Below are 10,713 nucleotides of genomic sequence, written 5' to 3'. Positions count from 1 at the left end.
TTCGGAGACTTGATATCTTCCAACAAAAAGCGAGAGCACAAAACAAAAGCGAAAAAAATCTTTCTTTGTAGCGAGCAGTTAACATAAAAACCATACTCAATACCTTAGATTGCAAGCGATGAAATGCCAACTAGTTGCTGGGGGACTTCTCCTTGAGATACTCGGGTGGAAAGGGAAAAAGGCGATGAAATGCCAATTCTGGAGGCTTGCAGTAGAGACAACTTCGGAGAAAGCTTGGAAATGGAAAAGTCGAAGGCGTGAGTTGAGAAAAAAAGCAAATAAAGCGGCTCCAATAAATTAGTCTCTCGGGGATTACCCTACGGAAAACACGCCCACTTCCTCTCAAATCGCTCGAGATGGGCTGCGACCCACGACTCCCCATGCAAGGGCATTTTTCGTCCAAAAAAATTTGAAACTCACTCCGTTCACATCCGTTCTGAGGGGTTTGGAGGTTTGAAAAAAACATAGAGTTTAAAAGGAGGGATTTTGGGGATTGCAAAAAAGTAGCAGGGTGTTTTTGGCAATTTTACTAAAGCTTAAAAGGGTTTTTAGCGATTTCACGAGAAAAACATCAAGAGGGAGAGAAAAATGAAAATAAAAAGTAATAAAAAGAGTAAATTAACTTAAAAGAACATCGGAAAAAAAGCCAGCTTTAATAGGCTTTTAAAAATGCCATGACAAAAAAAAATAAAAGATTTGCCAAAAAAAAACATTATTTAAAAAAAAATGAGCACCACCGAATGGTAAAATTATTATTTTGCACGCGGAAAATCAAAGATTTAATTCTCTTTCATTTCGTAACATAATTGACAATTTAATGTATAAAGTAACAAGTGTTTAAAGCGGAAAGTTAAATTTAATTCCCTTTCATAACATACTTGATGATTTAGTGTATAAAGTGACAAGTGTTTAAGGCATAAAGTCAAAAATTTAATTCTCTTTAATAACATAATTGATAATTGACAATTTAGTGTATAAAGTGACAAGTGTTTAAAACGGAAAGTCAAAAATTTAATTCTCTTTAATAACATAATTGACAATTGACAATTTAATGTATAAAGTGGCAAGTGTTTAAAGTTATTTGTCCATATTATTATATAAAAAATAAAATAAAATAAAAGCGCCAATTCAATACAAAAATTATTGTTATCACCAGGGAATCAGATATCAAATCAGTAATAAGAACACCACAAGTCCAAATCCAACCATTGCCCCCATGCAAAATCCATGCCACACTTAATCAACTCCCCCTAACTTACCTAGTTTACGTTCTTTATAGCCCACAAATCTGGAGAAAGCAACTTGGATATATTAATTACTCAAGTTTCCAATTTATATCTAATATATTTATATTTAATGGCACCTGACAACATTGACAATGTAAACTGTCAAAGCAGGGTATAAAAGATCTCTAGTTTACAGAAGCAAAGTTACATATATGAAATAATAAAAAAAAATTTTAATGAAAATTCTATTTACAACCTCCCTTCAGAAGAATGAGTGACTAACAATATAAATAAGCTGTGAACAACATTACATGAATTCTCAATTTTTAGTATATATTACTGCTACATATTGAGATGAGAAAAGAGAGATGGAACCAAATCAACAACTGACCAAGCAAGTCCTGCATATTGAACAAATCTTATTCCATTGTCCACTTCATATGTCTTGGGAGGAAAAATGGAAACCATTTTCTGAAGATAACCCGGTTGCTTGTTCTCCGACTTCATGCCATTTTCATTCCCTTTTAGGGCTGGGATATAACACGATGACCTTATTCGGATTCCCAAAGTGTTGCAAACCACAGGTAACAACCATTTGGCCAATGCCTTGCTGCAGAACTTCACGACAAGTATTGTTGGAATCCCGACAATTACCCTTCCGGTGAATACCATCAGGGGCAGTTGAGGGCCAAAAATGTGAGGAACTTCTTCAGAGTGGAAAGAATTATAGGTCTGCTGAATTCCACTGACCTACATGGCATATACATAATCAATTTAGGCAACAATCAAGGAATGAGAATAACAACTACGCTTGTGATATTAAAGATTACAAATGTGTATTTCTCTTTCAGTGGTTATTGGTAGATGAAAAGAATCCTTAGGATTAGATTTCCAACTAGAATCATCTTCTAGAAGCCAATTTATGTAGCTATCTCTTACTTGTGTTCCACTAAGTTATTGGAATGTAGCATAGTAATCTTCGCCAAACAGTCAAGTTCAATTTGATAAAAGTTATTAGAAGATCGTTGTTACCTATTATACAAGTCAGATGAATTTTATCTTGGAGCAATAACCTATCGAAAAAACTAATTCACCATTCTATATTCCTTTCAAACAAGAATAAAATCAAGTTCCGTACAGTTGGTTCATTTTAAATCACCAAGAATTCATGCAACTATCTCTTTTACTATATATTCAATGTTGTATACTAATTTTCTCCAACCCATCAAAGTTCATTTTGAAACAAGTAATTAGAAAATTGGTGTTAACAAAGTTGAATGAGAAGTTTCCAGTTGAGAGTTGGGTAGAGGATGCCATAAAACAGTCAGTTGTCTCCGAGAGCAATTACCTAACAGAAAAATCATACCCATTCAATATTCCTTTCAAACCAAAAAAAAAAAAAATCAAAGTTACATCAAGTTGTTGTTTTGGAGGTTATTAATGTCATCAAAGTTAAATGTGACTTGATTTCGACTAGAGAAGTTTTGATGACATAAAAGAGAATAAACAAGCTAAGCAAACTCAAATGCAAAATTGAAAACTTTCTGCCACCCCTACAATATCAGGGTTGGTATCTTATTCCCCTTCGAAGTCAAAGATCAAGAGTTTGAATCCGAAAAAAAAAAGAAAGGAAAAAGAAAACAAACAAACAAACAAATTTCTTCCTATAAATTATCTTCGTTCCTCATGAAATGATTTAAGGATTTCTTCCTCAAATATCCTCAAGCAATGCTTACAACTTCACATACTTCACATAGATGATACATAGTTGGAATGAGTGTCAGTAATAGCTAATATGACATTATAGGATCCTAGATATAATAAAATTTATTTATCTCTCATTGCTGACCAAATGCAACTTCTCTCAGCAAAGCTGCCGTTTTGAAAACATACACAGGAACTTATATAAATCATTGATATAGAACGCAACTCTGTATTCCTGATATTTTTCTCTTGTAAGAGTGCTGACTCCTATTTCTAATGCAGTAGTAAAAAAAAACACCTTGATAGAATGTCTAACCTTTAGAAATCTCAAACAGCTTTGTTTGAGGAAGCTGACTTATAAATCAACATTTTATGTCCTTAAATCAACAGTATTAAAATTCCATAAGAAATTAAAGAGAAAGTCTTTGCTTACAATTCCAAATGCAACACCAGTGAAGGCACTATGATATTCAAAGCTCGGGGTTGGGAGCTCTGGAGTAGGATAGGCAAAAAACAATAGACAAGAAAGGCAAGCCCAGAAGGAAGTGACTGCAAAAGAAAAAAACAACAAAGCATTTAATAGTGTTTTCAAAATGAGCAAAGACAAACTTTTCTACCCATCTTAAGAAGGAAGTAGTGAGAAACATCACAATAAAAATGTTAATTTGTAAAAATTACTATGTTTGAGGATGAATACCGTTTTGCCCAGAGATAATGAAGTCATCAATGTATCCATGGACTAAAAGCCAAAAGGCAAGCATAATAAGACCCATGCTGATTCCAGTAACAACATCTATCAAGCTGTGCATGCCCAAGTATATCCTTCCTAATAAAAAAAGGAAAATTAAATCAGGTCTTAAATAAGAATATAAAAAAAATAATTACACCAATCTCAATCTTAGTCCAAATTCAAAGGAAACTTCCTAGCCTTGGATTCTCATCCTAATTTTGACCAGGTATAAATACAAAGACATTAATTGTAAACAAATACAAAATTAGAATTTGAAAAAGTCATCAGTCAATAAATGTGTGCCAAAATATTCACCTATTCCAGTCAGTGCCACAAGAAGACAAACCAATGTCAACCCAAACAAAGTCATGGTGATATTCATCTCAGCTTCGCTGGTCAGAACATAGTAAAGCAAATATCTGCGAAACTAAATGTCAACAATAAGGAAAACAAAAAACAAAAAATCAAACTAGAAATTTCCATCATATATACTAATCATTTTCAATAGAAGTGTTTAATTTAAGCAACAAAAGTCATTTCTAGATTCAAAGAAGGGAGGCGGAGGCAATACCCAGACAGGCAAACCGTGTTGAGAGCATGTGAAGAAGGCAAGCCGTATTCCATGGCATGTTCCTCCTCATCTTGTGTAGCTGTCACTCTCCTTACTGGAGGGCAACTCGGTCTAGGTGCTGATACCATATCCTATTTGCAAATCAAACACAACAACCAAAATAAATAAAAAAGACATAAGAATTCAATCACGGAGAAGGCAACAATTAATTATAATCTCTCACCTTAATACAACACCCAACATAATCACAAAATGCCATCAACAAAGTCATCTGTCTCGCCAATTTGCTATGCCCGCTCTGGAAGAAAAAAAAGTCAACAACAAAAACGGAATAAAGCTCAAACTAAACAACAACAACAACAACAACAACAACAACAAATTGATCAAAAGGCTGAACTTTTACCCAAAAAAGGAGGGGAAGGAAGGCAGTATAGAAAGGAACAGAAACAGCACAGGAAAGCACAGAGAAGAAATTATCCAAAAACGCACATTGAAAAGCCTGTGTAAAAATAGAATCAAATCAACATCAAAAACTTTCCTAACAGAACATATCAAGAACCCAATAACATCATCAAAAAGGTATAATAGAGATGACCTGGATTTTCAGGATAAGAGGGGTATCTGCAACGACATGGCGGGTCACCCACGGCTGGACAAGAGATCTCAACCTAACCGTGAATGACAATAACGATGAAGCAATGATCCATCCAAGGACGCAGGAGAGGGATGCTGCTTGCCACACCGACATGCTTCCCTTCATTCTTTCTTTTCCGAGAGAGAGATTGTCTTTCTTTTCCTCAATCTTCTCAAAACAGTGTGGTGTATTCTTGCATTTATAACACTTGCAGGCCCTGTTTGTTTTGGTAATCTAACCGGAACAATTCAAAGATTCAATCGCACACTAGACTGTGTCATATCATATGTGGGACCTACGGACATATGACAATTGACAAGTACAAATCCATGTGCTGGACCGTTGTTAGTAGGTGTGGCACATTGAATAGGTCTGAGCTTGCACTTTAATTTGCGTACAAATTTGGGTTTGAATAGTTTTGAGTGATTATCTGTGTTTGTGATCAAATGATTTCAAATTCCAACAAATTTTCAATCTCTTATATTATAATTTATTTTTGAATGTTTTGTAGGTATTTTGTGTGAAGAATATTTTTTATTTTTTCTCTATAGTTGTATAGAGAGAGAAAAAAATTATTTTTATGAAGTCAGTCAAGACAACATAACTAGTGTATTTCCGTATTCATTTGTCTTTTATTTTATCATTTATAAATTTTATCAAAATAAATTTAAATAATACTTCTCAGTCAATTCCATTTTATTTTATTTAGAGGTTTATTTAGTATATTTTATTTCTCTATTTAAAAAATACTGAACTATTGAAATAGATAACTAAAAAAAATATTTTTGGGAGAGAGTATTTGACTCTAAATTGTCAAACTTAGAATTTTGTCACTTAAAAAACCTTAATTTAAAATTAATTTGGTTTGAGATTTTAATAGATATATATACACACATCAATTTATTTTTTTATAAAATATAATACCAGTTTTATGCACAAAACCTTCATTTTTTTTTTTAAATTTTAACTCATTAATAAGTTTTTCTTTATTAAATGAATTATATTTGATTTTATATAGGGATGCTATATTGTTTACAAAGATAAATTTCTCGTTCCCTTTATGCAAACTAATCATTGAGAATTACATCATTTTGGAATTTTTACAAATAAATCATTCTAAATAATGTAAACAGTTTATAAAAATAACAGCAAGGAGAATGCTTTCTAGTAATTCAACCTTTTTTTTTTTTTGGTTAAGGTGATCGTTCAAAATATATTATAAGAAAAAAAATATCCATTTGTTCAAATACAATAAAAGGTATTTGAAAATACATCACTTCAGGTTAAAGAGTAAAAAATAATTAACTATAAATAAAAAAAAAATTTAATTATTTACATAATTTCTATTAAAAAGAGGCCCCTAATGTCAAATTCATGGACTTGGACTTACGAACAAACCTTATACCATTCTTTATTATTTGAGGGAATTTTCATCTTTATCACTTGAGAGGTCCATTTGTAAGGTTGGAGACAGAAGCAAAACTAAGAGGGTATATTGATTTCAACTTAACAAAATTATAAATATTAAAAAAAAAATTATGTGAATTCAAACTTGAAGATTATAATAATTAACATTTTGATTTTATCAGTATTAAATTTAGATTGATGTTGAAACATGATATAGAATGTAAAATTTTTTATAGTATTAAATGATTTTAGAGGGGCTGGTTTGAAGCAAGTACGGCAATTAGTGGATTTGATCATTACTAAATAAAATACTTATAGCATTTTGTATTTAACTTATGTCAAAAATGCATTGCAAATTACCCTAATATGACACATATTTTATTTGCTTGAGTGCTTTAAAATATTTCTTTGTTTTATTTATTTGTATTTTTATTTAATGCATCAATAAGCTCATTAAGATTCAGGCTCTTATAATTAAAAAATTTGTACAGCAGTCAAGTACATTAATGCGCAAACAAGAGCTATCAATTAGCAATCAACAACCGAAATATTATTGTCAAGAAAAAGACAAATGTAAAAGAAAAACGATATATATATATATATATAAATAAAATTTTATATTAACATGGATTAATAAAAAAAATTAGATAATTATTGAAAATATTATAGAATTAAATAATAATTTAAAAATATCTTGAAAATTTTCACAAAATTTTGTTATCTGTTACAAAAATAAAATGATACTAGAATGTACAAATTTTTCGAAGTTGAATGATTAAACGCCTATTCGACTTGAATATGGAGATCACAAATTTAACCCAAAGAATTTCATATTCTAGAAAACCTAGTGCCAAGATACTAGTCTAGAAGATTTGATTCAAATCTGGTGGAATGAAATTTCACCAATGGGACATGGCCATTTGTGCTTGTGAAGAAGCTCATTCATCTCAAATGCAAATTGCACCATTGGGCAAAGTTCAGTGTTGGATCCATTAAACTTAGAAAGCTTGCTCTTCTTAATGACATAGAAGCCCTAGACATAACCAAAAAAGCAAGGAGACTTACTATTGAGGAAACATTTTAGGACTTTGAACTGCACATTGCCCTAGACACTATTCTCAAACAAGAGGAGATCTATTGGAATCAACGGCCTAGATTGAAACGGATTCAAGAGGGAGATTGAAACATTAAGTACTTCCATTCAATGACAAATAGAAGACGAAATAGGAACTATATTCCCCATCTAATCGAAAGAGGTCGTCTGATCAAGGGGCTGAAGGAAATCAGTAGACTTTTGACTGAGTACTTTAAATTGCAATTTGGGAACGGAATATGACTCCAGATCCAAATTCTCTTGGTCCACCTTACTAAGGGATAAGGAAAGAATTGACCTTAGCCATCTAGGCTCCCCTATCATTGTAGAAGACATAAAGAGGCTACTTTTAACTTGGGCGCAAATAAATTCCCCGGTCCAAATGGGTACCCTCTATTTTTCTTCCAAAAATTTTGGTCAGTGATTGGTCAAGATTTAATTAATTTAGGTGCGAATTTCTCTAATAGGAGCTTGGTAGGGACGCACGCAAGTGCACGTGAGATTGTGTAATAAAGTGCTCAAAAGCTAGGTCAAATCCACGTAAATAGTAGAAGTACCAACTCCAATCTTGTTATCCAGTTAAGAACAAATTATCAATGAGTGTTAAATCAACTAAATCTAAGAATGGAAAGGACTAGAATCACAAGTTAAGGGTTGAGAAATCAACAGGAGAAGAAGATGTTCAAATAAGATTTCTCTTGGAAATTTAGAGTTAAATAATTGTTGTTAAATATAGATAACCCCTTGTATTATTGGACCAAGGGATTTCATATATATATCAAGTGCTCTCTCAAGACTCCCCAATCCTTAGTCCCATGTTACAATAGGATTGAATCTCTAGAAAATCCCTAATGGTAATCGAAGCTCTCACTTTACGACTCTAATCCTGAGAAATCTCAAATGGCCTATCTCTAACACACATTCTTGATTCCCTTCATCTATGGATGATCTCACGTGATGAATCTCTCAATCTCAATCATGAAATAAATATCAAATAGACACTGTCATTAGGCTAGATCAACAATATAAAGACATAGATGAACCCAACAAGCCGAAGAAAATCTATATTAAAAGCAATATTAAAATAAAATCATATCAAGCTAAATCAATCGAGACACCCGAGGAAGCTAGCTCTCAATGGAGTCAATGTTCAAATCAAAGCAATGAAAATAAAACCCTAAAACACTATCCACGGAAGAAGAACCCCCCTCTCAATATCTTCGATGTCCAAATAGATGTGAGCCGATATCGTCGCCCTTGGATCGTCACTCCGGTGACTCCTTTGAACTCCTCCTTCTTCCTTAGATTCGCCTCGAAACCCTAGCCATCTGCCCTTAGTCACTTTCCCAAAATCGGATCCCCTCAAATAATTTTTTTAGCTTTCTATTTATATCCCCAGGAATTTGGACGTTACATGGGGCAAGTACACGGGTGTGTGCTTTGCCCGTGTAGATCTCTAGATAAATCAAAAACTAGATCGTTGGGGTACACAACCAGGTGTACATGATTGCGTATCTCTTCATCTAATCTTGTATATCTCTGGATGATCTTCTCTTCAATTTTTGAGATGCATAGTTGTGTTTTTCTCTTCAGGCCGTGTTCTCCTCTGGATCATATTCTTTAAAATCCTATATGTACACGGGAATGTACATCATTTACATGGATGTGTTCTTCTCGGAAGGACTTGATGTGTACCCAAAGTGCATGTGTTGTTCAAGTAGTAAATTAAATATTGTTTCCAAGAGAACTTTGTTGCTAATTACCAATTATTTGCAATTAGGGTTATTTAGACGAATTAATAGGTATGTCAATTGTGGAAATAATAATTAATGAAAACTAAAATTGTCAAAGTTAGGGCCACCAATGGCTTAGATGAATAATTCAGATTTCAAGGGCTTCTAGGATTAATGTTCACCATAATGATAGATAAAAAACTTTGTATTGACTCTTTCTTGGTTAAGTTTAATTTCTTTGAAGGTGGAATACCCTAAGATACTCACTATTTTCTTTCAGAATATAGTGAGGTATCTAACTTAGAACAACTTCTACTTTCGTGGTAATTGAATTTAATTAAATCTTTTAAATTCTATGGAATCCAGTAATCCTCAAGAAAATCATAATCTATGACTTCAGGTTCAATTCTAGGGTTTCTAACACCTTAGTTCACCTGTCAGTTCTCCTTTGGTATCTAAAATCATGCAAATATGAGGGGCCAACTCATTCACAAGCATTAAGTACCATAGAATTGAATTAAAAGCAAATAAACATTAATATGAAAATAGAAGTCAATACACAATTAATTATCTAAACATTGGGCTAATCCCAATCCTAGAACAAAAGATCTACGCTCTCATGTTCAATTTACAAGCTAAAAAGTTCATCACAATCATAGATCTAAACATAGAATAAATCAAAGAATAAGAAAGAAGAAACTCTTGATCCTCCGCGCGTGATGTTCTTGTCGATCGATGAATCTCTCCCTTGATCTTCATCTTCTTTATGCTTTAGATAGTCTTCAATCCTTGAAGAAATCATCCTCTTGTTCTCGTAGCCAAAAGATCCTTTCAAATTCTTTTTCTTAGCTTTGAATAGAGGAGGGTTAAATTAGGGTTGCAAGCGGCAAAGATCCACACCTATGTTAGCTGGCACGAGCAGGTTGTGTTTCTTCAAGGGTTTTAGTTTTTTAAATTTCTGTATCACGATCCATGGGTGTAGTTGCTACCACAGGTCACCCGCGTTTTAAATAAAGGTCAAACTCCACTTATCTGCATGTAAACTGATGAAGAGCAATAACTTGAACTAAAAGAGTGAAATTGAGCAAGAAATATTGGAAAATATACATGGTCAACTAAGAAATAAAGCCTAAATCTAATAGAAATATACTATAATTTATTACTTATCAGACTTAAGTATGGAGAATGCACGGTCTTGTACACAGCTATGTGAATAGCACTTGTATTTCTTTGGATGCTCATCTTGCAAATGTCTGAAGGGTACACGGGCATACCTTACCTGTGTATTTCTCTGTTTGTTGCTTTTAGCCCCATTTTGCTTTCAATTTCATTCCTTTGGATTTTGTTGTGCTCCTTTTGTCTTGAAAGCATAAATATAATCAACTAGGTACCAATTATCCATTAAAAGCACTCTTAAAGACCACTTAAGTGCACAAGATGATCAATATGATATGCATAATATAGCAACTTATTAGAGCTATAATTTGGAGAGAATCAATCGGGACTCTATCGCCTTAATCCCAAAAATGACAACCCTGAGAATCTAAATGATTTTCTCCCTATCAATCTTATAAACTCATCCCTTAAGATTCTCTCAAAGGTCCTTGCCTCTAGA

At 32.9% G+C, this 10,713-nt stretch overlaps 1 protein-coding gene across 1 annotated transcript; it reads right to left on the bottom strand.

Annotated features, from left to right (window-relative positions):
* Positions 1 to 1,333: 1,333 nt before the first annotated feature.
* LOC120283537 (lipid phosphate phosphatase delta) lies at positions 1,334 to 5,054 on the bottom strand. The gene is made up of 8 exons (XM_039290237.1): positions 4,827 to 5,054; positions 4,635 to 4,730; positions 4,455 to 4,529; positions 4,232 to 4,362; positions 3,976 to 4,079; positions 3,628 to 3,756; positions 3,364 to 3,479; positions 1,334 to 1,976 (listed from the first exon to the last, which is right to left on the bottom strand). Exons 1-8 carry the CDS (start codon positions 4,989 to 4,991, stop codon positions 1,569 to 1,571), a joined length of 1,224 nt encoding a protein of 407 aa, XP_039146171.1. The 5' UTR covers positions 4,992 to 5,054; the 3' UTR covers positions 1,334 to 1,568.
* Between the last annotated feature and the right edge of the window lie 5,659 nt (positions 5,055 to 10,713).

The sequence above is a fragment of the Dioscorea cayenensis genome, chromosome 19, assembly GCF_009730915.1.
Source record: "Dioscorea cayenensis subsp. rotundata cultivar TDr96_F1 chromosome 19, TDr96_F1_v2_PseudoChromosome.rev07_lg8_w22 25.fasta, whole genome shotgun sequence".
Classification (NCBI taxonomy): domain Eukaryota; kingdom Viridiplantae; phylum Streptophyta; class Magnoliopsida; order Dioscoreales; family Dioscoreaceae; genus Dioscorea; species Dioscorea cayenensis.
This window is presented reverse-complemented; position numbering and strand designations above follow the sequence as displayed.

Bases quoted from the DNA above. Each gene is read 5' to 3' on its own strand.
- LOC120283537 (XM_039290237.1), bottom strand. From the start codon at position 4,991: ATGAAGGGAAGCATGTCGGTGTGGCAAGCAGCATCCCTCTCCTGCGTC. The intron at 4,530-4,634 runs GTAAAAGTTCAG...TTTTTCTTCCAG, and splicing joins TCCTTCCCCTCCTTTTTTGG to AGCGGGCATAGCAAATTGGC. The intron at 3,480-3,627 runs GTATTCATCCTC...TTTCTTTTGCAG, and splicing joins CATTATCTCTGGGCAAAACG to TCACTTCCTTCTGGGCTTGC.